General features: G+C 45.7%; 1 protein-coding gene across 1 annotated transcript; it reads right to left on the bottom strand.

Annotated features, from left to right (window-relative positions):
* Positions 1-1,868: 1,868 nt before the first annotated feature.
* On the bottom strand, positions 1,869-19,145 carry C20H16orf78 (chromosome 20 C16orf78 homolog). Its single transcript, XM_065899716.1, has 5 exons — positions 18,996-19,145; positions 15,088-15,201; positions 14,423-14,558; positions 4,391-4,643; positions 1,869-2,016 (listed from the first exon to the last, which is right to left on the bottom strand). The coding sequence occupies exons 1-5, from the start codon at positions 19,143-19,145 to the stop codon at positions 1,869-1,871; spliced, it is 801 nt and encodes a 266-aa protein (XP_065755788.1).
* Positions 19,146-24,613: the final 5,468 nt, after the last annotated feature.

Raw genomic sequence — 24,613 nt, 5'->3', positions numbered from 1 at the left:
CTGTGCATTTTTCCCTCAGTACACATCCTCCCTGAATATGAATATTTATTAGACAAAGGAGACTGACTTCTCCTCCCTTTCCCCTGTGGCTCAAAGGAGAGAACATGGGCTCAAACGGCAGCAAGAGAGAGGCAGATTAGATAGACAGAAGGACTTCCTGGAGGTGAGAACACTCAGTGCAGGAAAGAGGTTGGCAGTGACTCATGCAGACCACTGAGTCAGTGGGACGAAGTGAATGCCTCTGAAGATGGTTTTAGGTTTTGATTTTGAATGTGACAATACCGACAAAGTGCCTGACACTTGGTGATGCTCAGGAAATACCTTTCTTTCCCCTTTTAGAAGAGCTGGTTCTCCCCAAGAACAGGTATTTGCTGGAGAAAGGGACTATCATCTAATTGTTCACAGCTGGTTTCTTGAGATTCTAGCTGTGGGCTCTGTCCAAACATCGCCGGGTGCCGTGCTCCGGGCACACGTCTCCGAGCTGCCCACAACCCTAAGGGGCTCTGCCTTCCCTTAGTGGTGACTTGAGTGGGTGCATGGGGGGATTGGAAACCTCCACACTTTTGCTCTGACTCCCAAGGGCAGTGACTCTCAGTGAAGAGAGCCACTCACCTCAGAGGGGTCACTTTGGAGCCTCGAGATGGGGCATGGAGATTTAAAAAGTATATGGGGTGGGGGGCAGTGGAATCCCTGCCATTTTCATATACGGAGGCAGAAAGTAAAACCTGGTTAGTGGGGCCCAGCTGGACCAGCGGCTATACCTCATCCCCTGGGGGTGTTCACTAGCCCTGGAGGGCTCAGGGGCCATTTAATTTTTGGACTTACCACGAAGGGCACGGGTTTGGAATCAGCAGCTTTTCAACAGGGTTTGACTCAACATCGATAGGCCCAGTTTTAAGGACCCCTCCTGGGGAAGCCGGAGCTGGGAAATCTGCTCCTCGTTCACTGTAGAAACTAGGGAAACAGCTCACACGTTTATCGAGCTCTTGTGTGTCAATGTCTGTGCTTCATGCTTCACATGGAAGCTCTCGTTTCCTCTTCTCAGCATCCCTGCTCAGCAGGTTCCATCATTAGCCCCATTTTACAGATGAGGAAACAAAGGCACAGAGAAGGGTGGTAACTTGCCAAAAGTCACACAGCTAGCAGTTGGGATTTGAACTTACTTGAATGCTTACAGGGACCTCCATTGGCCGTTGCTGCATGAGAGGAAGGCAGCATCTCCGAAGTGTCGGGCAGGATTTGCCAGGAGCTCCATCAGGCAAGAACGGGAGACTACGGTGAGGACACTCTTCCCATCCCAGCCCTGCCGCTTCTCACCTGTGTGACTCTGAGCCAGTTCCTTGCCCTCTGTGACTTCTCTGAGTAATCCTTGTTTACCTGGGTTGACAGAGTCCTCTCCCTCCTGCTCTCCCGATCAGCTTCCCACCCTACACACACGAGGGCCAGCTCCCCGCAGAGCCGTGTCTGCCACAGGAGGTAGTGGGGATGGCTGGGCAAGACCTGGGGTGTATGTGTCCCCAGCAGCCCCTCAATACTTTGTCCCTCCTGAAATCCCTCTGGAGGCTCTGGGCTCCCATTTCTCACTTCTTCTAAGACTTCCTTTCTAAGAAGGCTTTTCCAAGGAGTGTTCTTTGGGGGGTGGGGAGGAAACCTATAGTTTCTCCTGCGTTGGTTCTGACTTGGATGGTGAGGACAAAACACTACGTCAGTGCAATGATCCAAGCAGTCTAACCTTGTTTCCTGATCGCTACTGTCATAAGGGGATGCCCCAGGTCTGAAGAGCCAGGTGTGGTGTGCCAGAGGGTGGCGTCTGATGACCGAGGGTCCAACAGCGGAGGGGGCTTGAGGTGGCCGGGAAGAGGAGCTATTTAGAGGGCTACACTGATGTTTTGGTTGAACACCTTTTTAGCATCTCTCTCTTCTTCGACCACGTGGGGGTGGATGTCCTCGTTCATTCCTGCATCCTTGCACAGCTTGAGCAAAGTTCGAATATTGTTCTTGGACAACCTCAGGTATCTGTGCGAGACAAGGCCAAAGAGGTCAGTTCAGGGTGGAGTCACTGCAGGCGCAAACTTCATTGAAAAGAGCTTAGAGTTAAAGAGCGACAGTGTGGGACCTCTGTAAGGGACTGGCCCTCCAGACATTTCTGGAGCTGACAGAGGTCTCATAAAAGACTGGGACACCCCACAGACTTGGTGGGTGTTTTTATTGGTATAACTCTTTTGGAAATCAATTTGGCAACATATGTGCCAAGCACCTCCTGCCCCACCCCCCAAAAAACCAGTTTTATTATTTTTGACTCAGGTCCTCAACTTATCCCAAGAAGAGAATTCAATGGAAGGAAAAGCTACATAAACAAAAGTGTTTATTTGGGGGTTATCAACAATAGGAAAATAGGAAATTCCATCAACAGAGGAATGGTCAAGCAAAAAATGGAATATCCACTTCAAGGACTCTTCTGCTAGTGTTAAAACGTCGTTAGGAAGAAGAAAATGCAATATGGCTGTGACGTTATTGCCAAATGGGGAGAAAAAACCAGGATGCAAATTGTTAGGTGTTTTCTCTCATCACTGCCATGTGTGTATAATCTGAGTGAGGCCAAGGACTGGGGGAAATCCAGGACAGTGGAAATAAAGGCTAAGAAAACTGTAGGAATAGAGGTGAGTATTTTTAATAGTATTCAAACAATTACAATTTTCAATTAAAAAATTAAAATTAAAACACTGATTTAAAATATTAGCTAAAGCCCCACCATTCTGACTTGTACTGAAGAATAGGACTGATGCCATCTATGTGATTTAGACAGTATCTCTGCCATCATATTCCTTATTCCACCATCAACTTTGACCTTGCTCCCAGCTTTAGTATAAGGAGGGAGGTCCCCGATTCAGGCTGCATTCCGGTTGGTTAATTTGCTACAGATGGTGGGGGAGGAGCTGCATATTGATAGAACCTGGCTTTTCTACCCATTGGGAATGGTCTCCCTACTCTTTCCTTTTTTTCTTCTTTCTTTTTTTTTTGGCCATACCTGTGGCCCACAGGATCTTAGTTCCCCAGCCAGTGGTTGAACCCAGGCCCTTGGCAGCGAAAGCCTGAAATCCTAACCAGTAGGCCACCAGGGAACTTCGCTTCTCTTTGAAGATCTGCCCAGAGCTTCCCTGTTCTTACAGGCAGCTCAGACCTCACTCACCAGCCCCTATACCTGTACTACCTTTCCCCGACACGGCTCAGGTCAACCCCACCCTTCCCTGACCAGCCCAGCCCCAGGGGGCAATCTCACACATATCTACCTGTGGACGACTCACTAAGATTGCAAAGGACAATTTCATTCTTTTCTTGGGTGTTTTTCTAATGGCTTGTTAATTGCCATCTCTCCAAATATTCTCTCCCCCTACCCTGTCCAAGTCTCTTTTGTCCCCAACCATGGAGCCCAGGTAGGCTGTCTTTGGCCAGAGTCAATTAAAACCACTTTATCAACTTGAAACCCATAGCCAAAGTCATCCAGCTGTGGAGGTGGCATGAGCCAGAACGCCCTCTAGTGGAGGAGACTGCCTGTCCATCTTTCAGCCAGTCAGTCAGCCAGCAGAGCAGGACTGTGTGATGGGGCTCTCGGACGCCAGGCATCTGAGGCCGTCTGAAACCTACAGGCGAGTTCGCTGCTGTGAACTCTACAAGGCTGACTACCTTAGTCTCTTGTCCTATTTCCTCCTTTGCCAAAGTTTCTGAGTGTTGTCAGTTACATCTTTACAGTAAAGAATAACATTGGGCTGGGGAGGGATGCTTGGATTTGGGGGCAGAAACCAAGCTGTTTGGTGTTGCTGAAAACCAGTGGGTCTTGATAAGTATGACAAAGAACAAGCAAGAAGTGAGACCCCTTGGTAAGAGCAGTAAATACCAAATGGTTTCATACTTTGTTCATGGTCCCTTTGGAGTCTAAAACCCCAAACGTACAGCAGGTAGCCCTGGGAGTGGCGGCTACTGTCACCAGCAATTCAACACCATTAGTGTAAAGGATCTTGGGGGAGTTTCCTGTTAAAACAAGGCCACAAACAACTCATTCTTTCCTTTGTGAATAATATTCATGGTTTGTTTTGTGAAACAAAGAGAAATTTTAGAAAGGTTGTGTATGCGTCCAAAGGCGTGGCGTCAAAATGGCAGCACCTAAATGTCGTGTCCATTCAGGAGACGATCCTCTAGCGAGTGAGGCTGCTCAGAAATCCAACAGCTTCAGCCCTGGAGCAGCCCTCTGGGACTCAAAGACAGAGCCCGGACATGCGGCAGCCACCCTCCCTTGCTCTGGGCTCAGCCCAGGTGCATGAACCACAGACAGTCGTGAGCAAAGCCTGGTCTTGCAGAATGCGCACAGCCCCGCCTGCACAGGGCTGCTCACCGGCAGCTCAGCACCTCCTCTGGCTTCAGCATCCTCACTGTCTCCATCTTGGGCTCGCTGTCCTTCTCCATGAGGCTCTTCAGCTTATGCTCGTAGGAGGCGTCGGGCGTCTTGCCAACCCAATCTTGCAAGAGGGTTGACTTCCGTGGGACAAAGATAGCATCCTGTAACATGGGTTCTATGATGCTTTGTTGATGGTATGGCGTTGAGAGCTGAGTGGACTCTTGGGTGATTTCATCCTTGACGTCTAAGTCTGAAATTGGACAGATGTCACCAGGGAGTTAGATCCTGGTAGGGGTGAGCAGTAGGGTGGACAGGAAGGGGATGAGACCTGGAAGGCTGCAAGGGCTTCAAACATTAGAGATATGAGGTCTTTTCAAGGCTTTGGCAGGTTCTCCTTAGCATTTGTTTAATCCCCATTCATCTTTTTCTCCCTCCTTTCCCCTCATCTCCTCAACTCATTCCCTTTCACTCCTTTCATTCATTTCCTTCTCTCAATCTTCTCTCCCTCCCCAGAGAAAATTCACCTAAAGTGAATGTTAGCCTAAAGGGGGGTTAGGGGAAGGTATCAGAGGAGATCAACTCTGAGCTGGATTTTTAAAGGACAAATAGTTTATCAGATGAAAAAGGGAGGAACAGCCTGGGCGGACAGGAGGAACAAAGACACACATATATGAAATGAAGTAGTGAGGGTCTGATGTTACCCATCAGACTAGATGGGACTAGAGCTTGGAGACCTTAATTATTTTCTTGTTAAACATACTCCTCTGTATTTTACAGATTTTTACTTGTGCGAGTGGAATATTTTCTTTTCATTTCTATTTCTAACTGGTGTGGCTAGTATAGAGAAAACACTACTGTTTAAAATTTTGTTTTCTAGTACACCAACAACCATACCAGATTTTACTATTATTATTATTATTTTTTTTTTTGCTGTACGTGGGCCTCTCACTGTTGTGACCTCTCCTGTTGCAGAGCACAGGCTCCGGACGCACAGGGTCAGCGGCCATGGCTCATGGGCCCAGCCGCTCCGCAACATGTGGGATCTTCCCGGACCGGGGCACGAACCCGTGTCCCCTGCATCGGCAGACGGACTCTCAACCACTGCGCCACCAGGGAAGCCCAGATTTTATTATTTTTTGACTAGAATTTCTTGAGTTTTGTAGAAAGGCAATCATATCAGGAGAAAAATGAAAATATATCCCTCTTAATATTTATAAAATTTATGTACTCCTCTTGACATGTTGCATTTGACAGACCCTCCAAAACCATGTCAATAATGATGATAGCAGTCATGCCTCATTTTGTTCCTGATTTTAATGAAAGTGATCCAGCATTTCATCATTTAGAATATTTGCCACTATTTTTGGAATATGTTTTATAATATTTAGCAGCTTTGCTCTTGGTTTACATAGAGTTTTTATTAGTAATAATTGCTTGATTCTATTTATTGCTTTTCTATCATCTACTGATCATATGGTTTTCTTTTAATTTCTTGATGTAATAAATTATGTTATTAGATATCTTGATATTGATTAACCGAACCATTCGTAACCTGCTATAATAAATCCCACCTGGTCATGGTTTATTATTCATTTCATACGTGGATATATTTGCTATATTTTCATACATTAAGTCTATTTGCTACAAGTTTTTAAATCATTCAAAAATCATCTATTATTGTGAGATTGGCCTGCTTTTTTGCCTAATCTTTTAAGTTTAAGGTTATGATGGCTTGTCAAATTAATGCACAAATGTCTGTATTTTACATGGCCTGCAATAGTTGAAGTGACATTGGGATTATTTGCTTTTTAAATGTTAGGTAGAACTTGGTGTGAAATCATTTGTCCTGGTGCCTTTTGTAGTGGGAAAATGTCTACCATCTTTCAATTTTTACCTCAGAAATTGCTCTATTCAACTTTTCTACTCTTTACTATGTCCATTTTGATAATTTATAGTCTGATAGGAAATTATTCATTTATGATGGATTTTCAAATGTATTGTGTAGACGTGCATATAGTATTCTATTATAATTCATTTAATGTATTTCTTATCTTTGCTTATGCATCCTTTCTCATATAAAATCTTGTATATTTTTGACTCTTCTTTTGACAAGGCTCATGATAACTTCATACTGTTTGTCACTTGGTTTTTGAATTTATCCTTTTAACTACTTTTAATCTTGTACTTCATTAATCTTAGCTGGTATTTAATGTATTAATTCTCTCTTTTTCATATTAATTATTTCTTCTATATCATTAAATTAATAAAAGTGTTAATTTTTTGGTTTGTTTTATACAGACAAGAACGATTACTTTTAGTTTTTGCTGTAAATTTTCTTCTGGGCATAGATTTCGCCTTCATCCCATGGATTTTGGTATGAAACAGACTTATTTTCAGTAGCTTTTTTCTTTGAAATAATGGTATTTTAGGAGTATTTCTTAATTTCTGTTGAGATTACCTTTTAATTTTAATTCTAATTATTGCGTTAGGATACTGTAGGTGGCCCTGAAATCTTTACTCTTGTGAAGGTTAATGTTTTCTTTTGATGAATATGCAGATGATTTTTAGAAATATTCTTTGGTCACAGAAAAATGTGTGTTCTCTGTTCAACTATAAAGTTATGGTTTGTCAATTACACTGTTAGATTCTTCTAGGCACTTACTGTAATTGCCTCTTTGATCTGTCTATTGGGTTCTGAAAGAGGTATTTTGCAGTCTCCTAGTATAACTTTATTTTTGTCAGATTCTCTTTGCATTTCTAAATGTTTATTTAACTACTATTTTTTTGTTGTGTGTAGGTTTATTGTTATCATTTGTTCTCTTTAACATTTTAAAATATCCCTCTTTTACCCTGTTGTTTCTTTTAGCCTTAAACCCACCTCATATGTTTGCATTTCTTGTTATCTCTTTGCCTATCATTTTTTCATTCTTTCTATATCATGTGATTTTAAGTGTGTATCTAGGTTTTGATTTTTAAACCAATTATTTCCTACTTTGGTGCCTCTGCCCTCTTCTAGGGCATTTTCTATAGATGAATGGATAAATGGCTGAGAAAGTCCCTAAATATTTCTGAATTTGCAAATATCATTCATTCACCCTGACGGTAACTTATATACGGGCTGAGGATAGGACTGTGAGATTATAAGTCTTTGCTCTCAGTAGTCTATAGGTGTTCATTTCACTTCTAGATTGATGCTAATTTGACTCTTTTTCCTTTGTAAGTAAGTTGTTCTTCCTGTAAGCTTGCAAGATTTCATAAGTAAAATTAAGGAATTCTACCAGGATATGTCTGGGGGAGTCTAGACCTTCTACAATTACATAAATGGAGGGAAAATGGCCTGGAGAGAAGCTTTGACTTGCCCATGGTCTCATAATGAGTCAGTGGCTGAACTGGAATCTTTATGTCCAGAATGGCTCTCTAAACTGACAGCTGGCCCCTAATAGAGTGATAGGGTCAGGTGGTGTTAGCAGTCTGTGCATGGTGGAAATTGGTCCTATGTTCCAGGAGAATCTGAGCTACACATCTTCATTGACACAAATTGGAATCCCTTGGAGAAAGGGCCACAGCCTTTCCTGAGACATCTGATCCTCTTCTGGGTCAAGGTAGGTCTCACGTAGGAAAGAAGAGTAGTAATAGAAAGGGTAATGATAATTTTACATATTAGCTAACACTTATTGCATAACTTATGTGCCAGGCAGTGTTCTAAAGCCTTTCTAGGGAGGGGGGGCAGCTACAGTCTCACAACCATGTCACATCCATTGAACAAATGGGAAAGTGGAGGATTGGAGAGATTAAGTCATGTGCCCAAGATGCCAGACAGTGGTGGATCCAGGAAAATGTGAACCCAGGTTGTCAGTGCCTTTTTCTGGGAGATTATCCTGGCTACCTTCTTGGACAAAATGTCCCATGTTCCTGAGTCCATGGATGAACAGATAAGTTAAGATTTCTGGTGAGCTATGTTTGGGACTCCAGGGACTACTCTGTACTCATAGAGACAGAGTTGGTAACTGCCCTCCAACTCTCCGCATTAGGAATTCACCCTTGCCTGGCATGGACAGAATGCTCTGAGCATAGTGGGCAAGGAGAGAAAGCCAAATGAGTTCCATTTTCTTAGTCTAGATGCTCAGACTTTGTCAAGGTTTACTTTGGAAATGTGTTCCCAGCGTTTTCCCAGCATCTTTTAGAGGCCCTTAGCCAGAATCACCTTTTAAAAATTCAAATCTAACTTGGTAGCTTCCTTCCTAAAACTTTTCAATGACTTGTCATTGCACTCAATCAGGTTTGTGCTTTGGAAAAGCCAATGTGAGACTTCTGCTTCCAGCCAAGATAGGGTAACAGGGACTGGATTTATCCTTCCATCTTAAGCAGCTATAAAGTGGGGCCAGATACATGAAACAGGCTTTTTCAGACATTGGACAACAGGTAATTCAGGGCAGTGGCTCTTGAGAAAAGGAAGAGGTGAGTCCCATGGGACCCCCAGGTGAGAGCTGGGAGATGCTTCCAGGTTGCAGCACAGGGAGGGGAAAACCTAGATAATATCTAGCAGTTTCCCTGAGTTGGGGAGAGAATAGACAATTTAAATGGGCCAAGGAAGCTAGAATTCACAGGGCAGAGTAACAGGAGAAAACTGCATGGAGAGCTGCAGAGATCTGCAGAAGCTTCTCTCAGCTGAATACTAGTTATGCGGGAGAGGAAACTACATAGATAGAACTGGTAGACAAGACCACTAAAACAGCTATTATAACTGTATAGCTCTGTATGTTCAACAAAGCTTGAGCATGCTAAGGTGAGACACAGAAGGTTGAAAATGACCCAAATTGAAACTCTAGACATGAACACTACAATGTCTAGTATGAAAAATACATTGGGTGGGGTTAATAGCAGATTGGGTATTGTAGAAGGAAAAATCAGTGAATTTGAAGACATAGCGACAGACACTATACAAAATGAAACACAGAGAGAAAAGACTGGGGAAAAATCGTACTGAGTTGCAGAACTTCAAATATGTGTAATTGTGGTGCCTGAAGGAGAGGAGGAGAGTGGAGGAGTGAAAATATATTTGAAGAAATAATGGTCCAAAATTTTCCAAATATGATGGAAACTATAAACCAAGAATCTCAACAAACCCCAGACACAAACACAAGAAACATGAAGCAAACAACATCAAGACACATCATAACCAAGATGCTTGAAAACTTCCAAAGAAGTCAGAGGAAAAAGATACGTTACAGGGAACACATAAATAAAGATGACAGCCAACTTCTCACTGGTGACAATGCAAGCTAGAAGGCAGAGCACAACTTTAAAGCATTGAAGAAAAAAGCTTGTCAGTCTAGAATTCTACACTCAGCAAAAGTACCTTTCAGAAACAAAAGTGAAATAAAGACCTTTTCAGATATATAAAAGCTGAAGGAATTTGTCACCAACAAGCCCACACCATAAGAACTGTTGAAGGAAGATCTTTAGGCAGAAGGAAATGACTCCAGGCAGAAAGCTGGACCTGTGTAAAGCAATGAAAAGCACTAGAAATGTTAACTATGGATGAACACTGAAGTCTCTCTAAAAGATATTTGCTTAAAGCAAGAGTAATAACAGTGTATTGTGGGGTTTATAATAACTTATGGAGAAATACAGTGAATGGCAACAATATCCTGAGGGTTGGGAGAGGAGAAATGGAAGTATACTCTTGTAAGTTCCTTATGTTCTACGTGAGTGATACAGACTATGAGGTGAAGGGAGGCTGTGATATGTCAAAGATGAATCCTGTCAACCCTAAAGCAACTACTAAGATAGCACAACAAAGAGTTATAGTTCACAAGCCAACAAAGAAGATAAAATGGAATCACAAAAACTACTCAGCCCAAAAGAAGGCAGAAAAACAGGACGGGGAGGGCAAAGAATAGATGGAATAAGTTAGAAACAAATACCAACATGGTAGGTTTAAACTCAACCATATCAATGATTACATTCAGTGTAAATGGTCTAAATATCCCAATGGGAAGATTGAAATTGTCAGACTGGATTGAAAGTAATGCAAGGCCCAATCATCTGCCGCCTCTAAGAAACTCCCTTTAAATATAAAGACCCGAATAAATTAGAAAGGCCAGTTTGGTAGCCACAGAGGAGGAAAGCTATTGGAGGTTCTTAGGGTCGGGGTTCAACTTAAATAATAGTAGTTAAAGTGGAGAGGAAGTGAAAGGCATGAAAGGTATGAGAGAGGTACAATCTCCAGGACCCAGTAACGGGTCATAAAGGGTCGTGGAGGGAGACAACTTCTGACTTGGGCCACTGTGCTGGGCCAGTGCGACGGCCCCTGTGAAGGGGAGGCATGGGGGTTTGCGGAGCCTGAGGGACATCCAGGCTAACACTGGGAGCAGGCATGTAGATGGAACTCAGGAGAAAAGGCTGTCTGGAGATTTGGATTTGGAATTCACTAGACAGTGGTTAAAGCCACTCCTTTGGATAGAATCAGCCAGGAAACTTGTATAATGGGATGAGAATGGCAGTATTGATCAGTGGGGAATTCAGAGGGGAAATTGAGGTCTGGGAAGGGGGAAAGAAGGGAAGGTTGGTTAGTAGCAAGTTAGAAATATACGAGGTTAATAAATTTAAGTGGAGATTATGTGCGGGTCAGAGAAGCCTTAATGGAATCAGATGAAGCAGGGGAAAGAAGCTCACCAAATGGGGATATTTTGCATCCTTTATTCACAGAAGTGAGGTGACCCAAGACCGCAGCTTCAGCTTAGCCATATGGATCTCTCTCTTTTTTTTTTTTTTTTGCAGTATGTGGGCCTCTCACTGTTGTGGCCTCTCCCGTTGCGGAGCACGGGCTCTGGACGCGCAGGCTCAGCGGTGATGGCCCACGGGCCCAGCCGCTCTGCAGCACGCGGGATCTTCCTGGACCGGGGCACGAACCCGCATCCCCTGCACCGGCAGGCGGACTCTCAACCACTGCGCCACCAGGGAAGCCCCCATATGGATCTCTTGCTGCCTTGTGTCTGGGTTGGGCTGACCTAGAGGCTGTATTGGGAGGGGGGCAAGGAGTCAACATGTATGGGTGAGCCCTCAGAGGGGACCAGGACAGGGTGGTGAAAGAGGAAAGAAAGTAGAAGAAAGTGTGCTCAGGGAACTCAAGGGAAGAGAGGCAATGGAGCAGAAGGGAGTGGCAGCAGACTGTAGCATCCTGAATGTGCCACGTGGTAATCAGTGGAGGGACAGGGGCATTTCAGCAGTTTAAAGGGAGTGAGTGGGAGCTTTTGTGAAAATTAGGTGAGGTGACAAAGGCGAAACAGTCTTCTCTGAAAAGCAAAAGTATTCCACACGGGTGTTGTCTCTGTTGTTCCTATTAGCTTCGGTGCTCTGGAGCCAGGGACAGTTAATATCATTCGTTCAGAGCACTCACAGTGTTTGGCAGATCCTGATTTTGTGGCCATCACAACACTGGAAACACAGAAGAGCAGGAGTGGTTGTGATTGCACAGGCTGAGTTGTCACATTCCAGTCCCGAAGGTGGTGGGGAATGTTCGATGGTCATGCCCACCAAGTCACACAGAACCATGACGTGGAGAGTGGAAAGAGCTTACTCTTCCAACAGGGGACTTGGGACACACAGGGGATCTGGTTCTTGAAAATGACGCTAATGATCTGGTTGCTGAGTGGGGCTGAGGTTAGAAATAGATGTTCTGGTCTAGAATACTTTTCCTTGATCGACACTTATACCATCTTAGACTCCTGCTTTAGCCCTTAACTGCCTCTACGCCCTTCCTAGAGGCTGCACTCCCAAACCAGATCCTGCTCACTCATTTCAGGCTTCCTGACAGCCTTCACAGTAAGTTCCCCTTGCTGTGCCCAGGCTCAGCCCTGACTCAGTCCTGGGTGCCACACCTGGGTGCGCAGGTGGTTCCTGGATGTCTCTGAACAGCTGCTGCGCTTGAGGGGCGTGAGCACCTGCCGCCCCCCAGTGGCCATTGGTTGTATTACATTAGGAGAGGGAAGACTGCTCTCCAACAGGGTGGTTTTGTGCGAGACAGGGCTGGGCAGATGCAGGGGGAAATGCAGAAGACAAAATAGCTGGAGAGTCAGCCTGCCCTGCTGGCATCTTTGTTCAGTGAAATGAAAAAAATGAATCGACTCGCATGAGAGTTTCTCTTAGGGAAGGAACTGCCTTTGTTTAGGAAAATATCTTGATAGATTACATTGAGTGTGGAATGAGACAGTGAAACAAAGGAAACAAGGTGATCCCTTGATGTAAGAAGCCAATGGGAATGTGCAGGGCAAGGAAGGCAGAGGATGGAATGGAGGGGAGAGGAAAGAGGGAAGAGGGAGAGCTGGGCAGAATCAGGACTAGAGTGAGACAAACGAGGTACCCAGGGGACAAAATTTAAGGAGGTGCTTGCTCTCAGGCTCATGAAAGTGCAGGGTTGGCACCTGAGAGAGGGCACCTCCTTAAATCTTGTGACTTGGGTGCTTGGGGTTGAGGAAAACATCTGGAGGCCACCCCTGCAGGAAATGTAGCCAGAGAAATCTCCTGGTGGCAGGGGACAAGGACTTTGAAGAACAAGAGGGGATTGTAATCAACTTCTAATACATTTGCTGTGAAGTCTGTGATGTAATTATTTCCCTTTGCTGCCCGAAACCTTCAGTAAAGTCTGCTTATACATAAAGGCTTCATGTGAAAGGTTTGGGGAGAAGTGAAGGAAATGTGTTCTGTGTTTGGATTGGCAGAGAGCAGGGAGAAGGGAACAGCCACTGGAAGTGAGACCTACAGATGCTCAGGGTCCCAGCAGGACCAGGACACTGAGAGTGACGGGAAACTTGGGGAAGGTGTGGGGCTTCCCATAGGACATAAGTCAATCTCTTTCTACTTTTTAAATAAACTTTTTATTTTGGAGTACTTTAAGATTTACAGAAGAGTTGCGAAGATGGTACAGAGAGTTCCTATATACCCTTCACTCAGTTTCCCCTAATGTTAACATCTTACATAAGCAGGGAACAAGCAATTAACATGGGCACATTACAGAGCTTTTCTGGGTCTCACCAGTTTTTTCACTGAAGAGCGATTTTAGGATTCAGTCCAGGATCCTGCCTTGCATTTAGAGCCAATCATATTTAATTCTGACTGGCAAATAACTACAGTTTGGTTACAATGACTTTTTCAATGAAAAAGAAAAAAAGAGCTTTTCTTGGGCACAATGGGGGCAGTTTGTACAGGAGAATGAGCCCTTGCTTGGAGGCTGTTGCCCCTCTTTCTTTGGGCTAATTGGAATCCCTTCCAGATTTCTTTTTTACCATACGCCTCCATCCCAAGGGGTCAGGCACAATAAATGCATCTGTTTTTCCAACACAGCCCACCAGAGAACGTTAGCAAAATGTTTACTTAGAAATAACCATTTGCTAACATTTATTGAGCACCTACTCTGTATCAGGCTAAGTATGTTCCGTGCCTCAACCCACAACTATACTGTGAGGCAGGTCATGTTATGTTTCATTTTATGGATGTGAAAACTAGACCCCAGAGTTGGAGTGGCTTGGGATTATATAACATCTCATATACAAGTGTTGTCGATTGGTGGGGCTGGGATTTGAACTCATGCAGTCTTGGCAATAGGTATCTGGCATAACCCAAGCCCACCTCTTCTTGGGTGCAAGCATCACCTGGCAGATTTCAAGCCAGCAGGGGTGGTACCTTCTGTAGCACCTTGACATTGTCACAGTATCTAAACTAGTTAGATCATTTGGACATGAGGTTGATGTCACCAAAATGGCTTCAGGAACCTGGGGGACGTTATACTGGCTTCCTGAGAAGAGAACACCCTGGTGCCAGCTGAGCCTTGACATCTGCTCGCCTCCTGTCCAGGTCACACCCCCTTGCGCTGTGATTCCCCAAACAGTCACGTGGGGCTCCTGCATACACAGAGGTTGGGTTGACATGGATGGTGCTGCCCTAAGGATGCTGTGAGCCTTTGGTCCCTCTGATAGGAGGCCAGTTATGAGGACAGTTCTGGCATCCGGACCAAGGCGCTTCCCTTACCAGATTTCCTAGGTGCATCCTTGGGGTAGTTGCCCGGGGTCATGCTGCTGGGGCGTTTTCCCTTTGCTTCCACTCTGTAGAGCCTTCGGTATAGGGCGGAGGCTTCCCCGTCCTCTCTGGAGCTTTGCCCTGAGGCCTGGGAGGGGAGCTGGAGAGACATTACAGGCTAGAGAACAGGAATCTGGCTCCGCCTCCTTCATTCCTGAAATGAACAAGTTCAAGGGCTTGCTGAAAGGCAGGCGAGGGGGCCTAAGGAGAGTCCTGCTCTGGGTGCTGGGACACTGGGACAGGGATGCACACTGGTGTCTGCTCACCAGCGCCTCCCTTCTGTCCCTATAGCTCAGAGGGAGGCCATGAGGGACCTTGGAAACCACAGCCTTCGCTGGCGGTCTCCTCTTTCCAGTGGCACTCCTGAGTGATTTAGGGGAGGGAGGTGGCACTCGGGAAGAATGAACTCTACCACAGCGGTGCAAGTCTTCCCACCGGGGTGTGCAGAGTGTTGGGTGGGGGCTGGATGGGTGGAGGGGGCAGGTGATCCATTTGGGTGCTAGTGTGGGGCAGGAGTGAATTTTAGAGCTTTAAATTTTAAAAAGAGTAGCTGATCCCACGCAGGAGCAGAGTGGGTGCCCCTCCTTCATGTGGAGACAGTGGTGGGGCTGTGTCACCTGCTTAGAGAATGCCACCTGGTGGTTCCCTCCCTGCTGGTTCTGGACATTTTGGGCTTTCTTTTCTTCCTTCACAGGTGCTGCAGAGAGCGTCACCACCTTGGGTTTGTTCTTCTGAAAGAACAGGGAGAAAAACCCAGTGGCTGGCCCACTGGGCACAGACCAGCCCTGCACCCTGCAGAGTGGAAGGTGCCACACAGCTTTTGCACCCACTCTGGCGCTCCCTTTCCCCCTTGCAGCCCCTCTGGCTCCTGACGCACCCAGTGTCCATATCACACCACCCCCAGGATGGCCTTCCAACCCCAGGTCTGGCTGTCCCTCTCCACCTCAAAATCCATCACTATCGCCCTCCACGTGAGGGCCCCATGCCCCAGCCTGGTAGGTATTCCTTCTGGCCCTCAGACGGCCTCTCTCGCTGCCACTTCCCTACCGCGACCTCCAGTCTTCAAGCCCAGCCAGGGCTGCTCCCTGTGCCCAGAACACCTCCTCTCCTTGTCCCACTCCCACCCGGTCTTGTCCTCCCAGAGCTGTGATCACAATGCCTCCTGCCTTTCTGTTTCCCTGGGTGTTCCTGTCTGCCTGCTGGGAAAGGAAGGTGAGGCACATGCAAGTCCATTCAGAGTACGTGTGATCGGCCCGAAAGCTGCCACCAGGAGCACCCAGGGAAAGAGTAAGGCTCATTAGGGAGCGGCACTGCCCATTGGAGGAGGAGCCCACAGACGCACATCCAGACCCATGTCTAAGGGGTGGGCATGGGGTGCTGGAGCATCGTGGGGAAGCTGAATCAACTAGGTTTCCTCTTCGGGTGTGCCGTAGGGTGTCGGGGTCATGGGGTGATGGCTGAGACTGGTCTCCAGGGCTGACGGCCCGGCTTGCAATCCTGCTCTATTGGCTGAGTGTCTGAGCAACCTCGGGCAAGGGACGGCTCTCTCTGAGGACGGGGACGACAGCAGAACCTACTTCATAGGGTCATAGTGGGAAATACATGAATCACTGCGCAGAAGTGCTAAGCCCTCCATGAATGTTAGCCACACTGTATAGGCGGAAGGAGGGTTTGGATAAGCCATCTGGATGTGTGGAAGGAAGCTGTCCAAGGTCCTGCTTGAGGCCATCAAAGGACGGGGTGCTACTCAACTTCAGGGTTTTGTTTGGCTTAGTGGGGGGAAGGGGCGCAAGCTGGGTCCAGGGTTGATGCTGCAGGGTGATTAGAGAGAGACTAAGGCCGGCTCCCCCGTGGGTGACCCACCTCCCACCTTCTCTTCTCAACCCTCAGCCTCTCCTCAAGAGTCACCTGAGTAGCTGCCAGCCCCCATTTTTGGAGGAAGCTGAGTGGAATGGATGTGGTGATACCACAGACCCAAGGAAACTGCAATAGCCACGATTCAGTGGCCCCCGTGGCTGAGACTTTGAGACTTCAGGGGTCTTCATGGATTGCAAATGGATCACAAGGGGCACGGCCCTCTGGGTAGCTCCATAATCGTGCTGAAGTGGAGAAAAGCCTGGATTGCCAGGAGAAGGGAGAGGAGGCTGCAGACAGCACCCCTCCAACTGTCTTCACTAAAGTGTCCCCCGCCACCTGCCATATGAGACCTGCCACGGAAGCATCACCCTCTCTCTCTCAGGAGCGTCTTTCGAAATACAAATGCTTCTGGTAAGGGTAATGATGCTTGAAGATTTAACTGTATTTTCAGATTAAATGGTTCCCTCCCTGGGTCCAAACTTATTTACAATAAAAGCCACATATAAGGTAAAGCTGTGAAAACATTATTAGAGTATAATCTTTTGAGACAAATATCATATGATATCGCCTATATGTGGAATCTAAAAAAATGGTACAAATGAACTTACTTACAAAAATGAAGTAGAATCACAGATGTAGAAAACAAACTTATGGTTACCAGGGGGTAAGGGTAGGGGAGGGATAAATTGGGAGCTTGGGATTGACATATACATGCTACTGTATATAAAATAGATTACTAATAAGAACCTGCTATATAGCACAGGGAACTCTAGTTAATACTCTGTAATGGCCAATATGGGAAAAGAATCTTAAAAAAAGAGTGGATATATGTATATGTATAACTGATTCACTTTGCTGTACTCCTGAAAATAATACAACATTGTAAATCAACTATACTCCAATAAAAAATTTTTAAAAAGGAATATAATCTTAGTACGAAGAGATGGGATCAAACATATTCATCATAGAACTGAATATGATTTCAGCGAATGAGTTCTGAGAGGCCCAAAAATGGGGGGAAGGGGGAGGGTAGGTAAATCACTAACGCCTCAGAGTAAAATATGTTTGTCAGTTGTGTTTACACGTATCTGATGGAACTGGCACTCCAGATCTCTCTGACTATAATTGCCAAGTAAGCACATAACCAGAACAGGAGCTCCCCTGAAAAGCAGGGGCCGCTGAACCGGGTGAAGCAGGAGAAGGGGAGGTGGTGATGGTGCGTGGGCCCGACAGCCCACGAGCTTGGAAACTGGATAAATCTGAGGTTGAGCCCTGGCTCGGCCCCTCACTAGCTCTGTGAGCTCAAGCAAATTATTCCTTTTCATCTCAGCTTCTTATCCTTCAGCTGGTGGTAAGAACGGTGCCTACCTTGTAGCCTTGCTGGGAGCAGTTGACCAGACAGCTCATTGCAGTAAGCACAGGGCCTGGCGCACAGGAAACGCTTAATAAAAGTTATCATTGTTCATAGTAATGCCGTTTTCACCCATTTTTCTCTGGGAGTCAAGATTAGGTGGCAGAGGAGGCCACTTTCTGCAGAGGAGACCACTTTCCAAGGACATGGCTTAATTTTCTGTAGATGATGGGCCCAGAGGGGAACTCTGGGGGAAACTGGGGCAAAATTGGTTGTCATAGTTCCTGGAGAAAGAGGAAAGGGTGGTGCTACAGACTGAATGTTTGTGTCCCCCTAAATTCCTATGCTGAAATCCTAACTCCTTATGTGATGGTGTCAGGAAGTGGGGACTTTAGGAGGTTGTTATGTCATGAGGGTGGAGCCCTCATAAATGGGACTAGGGCCTTAAAAAAGGGCCCCTGAGAGCTCTCCTGACTCTCCCTCTTTATCAGGATATAGCAAGGAGGCAGCCATCTATGAACCATGAAGCAGGCCTTCATCAGACACCAAATCTGCTGGCACCTTGATCTGTAAGAAGGAAATTTCTGTTGTTTCTAAGCCACCTGGTCTATGGTATTTGGTTGTAGCAGCCCAAATGGACTAAGACAGGCGGTTACAACTAGTTCTAACGCAGGATAGAAAGGAAGAGGTACGTTAGCAGGAGTCCCAGTGGGGCTAGTGGAGGTGGAGAATGCCCTCTGACCCTGGGACCATCATGGGGGTGGAAGTGCCTGGGGACAGTGGGAGGACCCATTCTGAGATCATCAAGACACTAGAAGCTATTGCCTCTCAGCCCTTCTCCAACACTGACCAAGATGGCTTTAAGGTCCCTTCACCTCGACCAAACTAGGTAGGTTTCTGCCTGACTCTAGGACCTTGACCTCCCTTTTCCTAGAACAATTCCTTTAGACAATTTACACCTGTAAATTCTTTCTCTGCCCCTTTGAGATGTAAATCTTCTCCCAGCCTCTTGCCCAGCTTTATAATCCAGGAATGTTTTTCTCCAGAGCTTGGGAGCCATCCCTTTGAAATGTAATCATCAGGAAAGATAGCATTCCCATCTCCCAGTCTCTGTGGGAGGGTAGGAGCCTAACTACATAGGGATAATTAGCCAACAAGGATGGCCTGATCACAGTGACAATCTCTCCCCATGTCCTCCGGTGCTTTCCTACTGGCTCACCCCAGTGCTGCAAACCCTCCCCTCACCCCATCACATCATACAGTAGTAGTCTCGAATGAAGCCTTCCTTGCAGGTTTTCTTTGACAGTAAATACACACCTGGAGAGCTTGCTTCTTCTTCCCCTGCCTCCGCTCCAGCCACTCCAACACCCACTTGAGGTCTGACATCCGCCTCTCCTCGGCCGTCCTCCACACATACTTCCTTTCTGTGGGCAGGGAATCCTTCAGGTCCTCTGAATACTCTGTCATCATGGAGCCTTGGTCATGCCTTGGGTGGAAAGGTGGCACACTCTTGCTTTGTTGAACCCTCTGCCTCTGGTTGCTGGCCTGGATGACTCAGATGGTAGGGTTTTGTCCCCTAGATGTGAACATAAATGTGAACATAAAGGGCAGCGTTAGGCCAGAGCCGGGATATTAACCTTCAAGGGTAGGAGATCCAGAGGGTGATTGTGAGGTCACTGTCAGGCTGTCCATGGGGGTCAGAGTGGAGCAAGACACTGGTTTCCCCTCTTGGCCACTGTCCCTCTTTAGGCACTGTCCATCACTTGGACTCTGCCACAGCCTCCTTTATGGGCTCTCCACCTCCATTTCTACAGAGATCTTATTAAAACAAAGCTCAGCTCACATATCTCCTTTTCTCCAAAACCTTCAATGACTCCTTGTAGCTTATAAAAAAAAATCTAAAATTTCTTAGTCTGGTAGGCTTTCCACAATGTGCTCTAATTAGAATGAAGATTTGTATAGCGTTCATTAGTTTTATAGTCATTGAACAGATAGTTATCAGATGCCTACTATGTGCCAGACATGGTGCTGGAGATACAACACAAGATGAAGACATAGTCAGACCTTCTAAAACTTTTGGACTAGTGGGAAAGACAAAACAGCAGTCAAATAATTACCCTGTGAATCCATAATGACAAATGAAGATGAGTGCTCTGAAGGAAAGGACTATAATTCTAAGAACTAAACAAAACAAAAGAACTAGACTTGGATGGGTAATGAGTAGATCACACTTGGGGAGTGGCTGGAGTTAAAGGGTAAGCTGGTCTCAATGGGGCTCTGGGCCAGGGGGACAAGCATGTGCAAAGGCCCTGTGGCAGGATTGAAGCAGGGAACACTTGAGGAATAGCAGAAGGCCAAGGTGGCTAGTGTACTAGGTAATGAGAAATGATGCTGGAGATGTGGGCAGAGGCCGGACCAGAGAGCACCTTGGAGGTCACAGGTTTGCTGAGACTGGGAAGGAAAGGGAAGCAAAGGGAAAACAATAAAGGGAATTAAACATAGGAGAGGGAGTGACATGATCAAGCTTCCTTTTTTGTTTTAGTAAACTTTTATTGATGGAAACTATATGCAGGAGTGTGCCAGAATCACAAGTAACTAATGCTCCAGAAATTCCCCCTTATGGCCCCTGCTAGTCACTACCTCCCTCCAAAGGTAAGCAGTGCTCTGACTTCTAATTTCATAGATTTCTTTTGTCTGTTGGAGTTTTATATAAATAGAATCATACACATGTAGTCCTTTGTATCTGGCTTCATTTGTTTTACAATATATTTGCAGGATTTTAGCAAAGAATTCTTTAGTCTTTGTGTGTGTAGAAATGCTTTTATTTTTGCCTTCATTTCTGAAGAAAAATTTGCTGGATAATAGAATTTTTGGTTAACCGTTTCTTTCAGCACTTTGATGTGCTATTTCATTCTCTTCTGCCTTTCGTTGTTTTACGTGGGAAGTCGGCTGTTAATCATATTGCTACTCTCCTGCATATATGTCATTTTTCTCTTGCAGATTTTTCTCTTTCAAATGTCTGCTATGATGAGTCTAGGTGTGTATCTCTTTGTATTTATCCCACTTGAGATTTGTTGAATTTTTTGGATATGTATTTAATGTCTTTAAATACATTAAATTCTGGAAGACGTCGGCCATTATTTTTTTCCTGCCCTTCTTTCTATTTCTGGACTCCCATTATACATCTGTTGGCAGGTTTAATGCTGTCCCTCTGGTCTCTAAAGCTTTGTTCATTTTTCTTCAATTATTCTCTTCTCTGTTCTTCAGATTGGATCATTTCTATCAGTCTATCTTCAGGTTCAATCTTCTTTCCTCTGCCATATATAATCTGATGTTGAGCCTTTCTAGTATAATTTTCATTTCAATTGTACTGTTCAAGCCCAGAATATCCCCTTTTAAAAAATAATTTCTTTCTCCTTATTCAGAATCTCTCTTTGTTGATTCACTGTTGTCATGCTTTCATTTAAAATTTAAAACATAGTTTACTTTAGTTCTTTGACCATATTTTAATAGGCATTTAAAGTCTTTCAATTCAACATCTGGGAACACTCAGACGGTTTCTATTGACAGCTGTTTTTCTGAGTATGTGTCATACTTTCCTGTTCCTTTGTATAACTTGTCATTTCTTTTTGTTGACAATTGGACATTAAAAAATATAGTAGTAACTTTGGATTCTGATTCACCCCTCTGCCCTCAAGGTTGATTGTTACTGTTTTTTCATTTGTTTATTTTTAAAGTAACTTCCTCAGGCTCTGTGAACCAGACAATCCCTGTCTGGGAATCTGGGAATCCTGTCTTCCCTATGGTATGAAGCTGCTGAAGTTCTGATTAAATTTTTTATATTCTTGTTTGTATATTTAAGTCTAGCTTCCTAAGCATTGTCTCTGTGTCTACACCTGCATATCAGATTGGACAGAGATTGTGCTCAAACACCTCAATTATCTGTCTTCTGCGGATCAGTCTGTGTGTGGGTAGGGGAGCCGTATCCGTTATCATGTTGCTACATGACAGATGATCCCAAAGTTTAGTGGCTTAAAACAAAAGCATTTTCTACCACACAGTTTTTCTGGGTCAGGGTTTTGAGTGTGCTTTAGCTGGGTCCTCTGACTCAAGCTAAAATCAAGCTGCTGGCCAGGTTGATTGGCCCAAAAGTCTTGACTGGGAAAGGATGTACTTCAAAGCTCCTCATCTGGTTGTTGGCAGGACTGGGTTCCTTGCGGTCCATTGAACTGAGTTCTTTCCTGGCTGGCTGTTGGCAGAAGGCCACCCTCAGTTCTCTGTGACATGTGCCTCTCCACAGGGAAGCTTACAACATGGCAGCTTGCTTCATCAGAACAGCAAGGGAGAAGAACTAAAGAGAGGATGAGAGCAAGAAAGAAGTCAGTCCTTTATAACCTAAACTTGGAAGTGACATCTATCACTTCTGCCATGTTCTGTTTATTAGAAGCAAGTCGCTATGTCCAGACAACACCCAAAGGAAGGATTACACAGGGCAGTAATCCTAGAGGTGAGGGTCATTGGGAACCATTTTAGAAGCTGCCTATCCCAGGAGTACATTCAAAATTCAGGCCATTTTCACACGGTCCATATCATTTACTTTCTACTGGGCTCTTTCTTGTCTCCTTTACACACATTCACAGCCTCGGGGCTGGCCAGGAGCCTGTGGCTTGATTGAGCCCTTTCTAGTTTCTGTGGTGCATGCGTGCAGCTTTAGCCAGAAATATATCTGCCCAAACACAACGGCAACATTTGTCCAGTGGAGTTGTTGGCCTACCTGCTTTTCTGACTTGGAGATTTTCACTTAAACCAACAAGGCTGCCAAGAGTGGGTGCTGCTCTCTGATCCAAATCCAGTGAGCCCCCTTTAACCAAACCAGAGAGACTGCCCCACCTCGGTGGACCCTCCCTTCGGACTGAACTGGGAGGAGGGGAATGGGAGCCGCCTCCGGCTAGAATGCCATAGATTCTCACTGTTATTGCTCAAATTTCCAGTTTCCAAGCACAAATGCTGTTCCAATTGTTGTTGATGTCCAGAGTGCTGCATGGTTGTTTTGATCAATTTTGCCCAGCTTTATAACCGCGTTTTGGGGAGAGGATTTACGATATTCTCACTCAGCCGGAGGCAGAAGTCCCCTGCCAATGCACACTTTACATAACACATTTTGGAAGACCCCCTTTGCTATCTTGCAATAAAATACACATATTTAAAAAAATTACCATAATCCTCCAAACAACAACAAAAAAAGAGAAATTAGAAAAATATAGTCTTCCTTTGGGTGTGTGTCAATATTTTAATGTGTGGTCTCAACTAAAATAGAAGACGTGTCTCCCCAGTTTTCCAAACTCCTCTGAGGGAGTGGTACAACTCCACTGAAAACCAATGAAATAATCTATTGTAATCAATCAAGAATGGTTAGGATGGGTGGAAGCAGGCAGGGTACAGTCACACGGTCTATCCCCATTCAGCAGGGGCTGTGGGCTGGGGAGGCAATGACAAGTAGGCATCGGTACGGTGAGCAGGTGGGTGAGTGAGTAAGTGAGTGAATGGACAATACCTGGCGCCTAATCTCAGGCTTCTTCATCCTAGTTTCTCTTCCCCGAATCTTCGGTAGAGGTCACATGTTTCTAGAAGCCCTATTCTGAGGTTGAAACTGGGGTAGCAGAACTCTTATTGTGAACGTAAGTATTAGTGCTCTAGGTCATCTGACAGCCATCACTGTCATTTTGAGAGACCAGAGGCCAGGCCACCCAGGTCCCAGAGGATCATCTCACGGGACAGAAGGGTGTTCAAATCAAGGAACGTTTACACATGTGTCTCTGGTGCCAAGCACCGTGCTGGGCACTGAGGAAGAAGGACCCAGAGATTAATCAGAGTCAGTCCCTGCCCTCATGGAGCTTGTTGTTTCCTTAGGGAGACATTTACAAAGCCTGGTGGGCACTGTTGTGTCTCTCCATTCTCCCTCCACTGCTGCCCCTTGTAGTTTGGGTGAGTAAACACTGCACCAATTTGAGGGAAGGGACCAGATTGGTCTGAGCCAATCAACATGCGGCCTTCCCCAGGTTACCGTGATTGACACAGTAGGGGCCCAATCAGCATGGAATGGGGAGCTTTTGCTAGAGATGTGAGGAAACAGACTCTCTGTGAATGGTGGGGCATTTGGATGTAAAGCCTGGAATGGTGGTGGTCATTTTCTTCTGATGAGGGAGGGAAGATACCATGAGGATGAACCCCATTCAAAGAGCAGGGCAGAGCCATGAGGCTCACTGAAAAATTGAACCAGTGTCTGAGCTTTTCAGACTTTTAATGTGTAACTCAGCCTGAGTTGTGTTTCCTGTTACTTGCAATCAAAATCTTTTGTGTGATACGAACAGCTAATACAGGGGAGATGGTGCAGTAGTGACATTACAAAATGTGTTGTGAGAGCACAAGGGAGGGCATGGTAAAGTCTGCTTCGGGGGCTGAGAGAAAACTCCACCGAAGAAGTATTAGAGCTAGGTAGGTCTTAAAGGATTTTGCAGAGTATTTTTTTTTTTTTTTTTTTGCGGTACGCAGGCCTCTCACTGTTGTGGCCTCTCCTGTTGTGGAGCACAGGCTCCGGACGCGCAGGCTCAGCGGCCATGGCTCACGGGCCCAGCCGCTCCGCGGCATGTGGGATCCTCCCGGACCGGGGCACGAACCCGCGTCCCCTGCATCAGCAAGCGGACTCTCAACCACTGCGCCACCAGGGAAGCCCTTGCAGAGGATTTTGACAATAGGAAAATTACATTCCAGATGGAGGGAACTGCATCGACCAGAGCACGGAATTGTATGGGGAGGTAATACTCTGTGTGTCTAAAGAGTGGAGACCTGCGGACAGGGAGTGGGGAGCTAGTCTGGAACCAGGGAATGAAGGTACAGGGATGTTTCGTTGCTTTAGAAAGCTCATTCATTCAACA

This window comes from Phocoena phocoena, chromosome 20, assembly GCF_963924675.1.
Source record: "Phocoena phocoena chromosome 20, mPhoPho1.1, whole genome shotgun sequence".
NCBI lineage: Eukaryota > Metazoa > Chordata > Mammalia > Artiodactyla > Phocoenidae > Phocoena > Phocoena phocoena.
The sequence above is the reverse complement of the archived record's forward strand: the minus strand, read 5'-3'. Positions and strand labels throughout refer to the sequence as shown.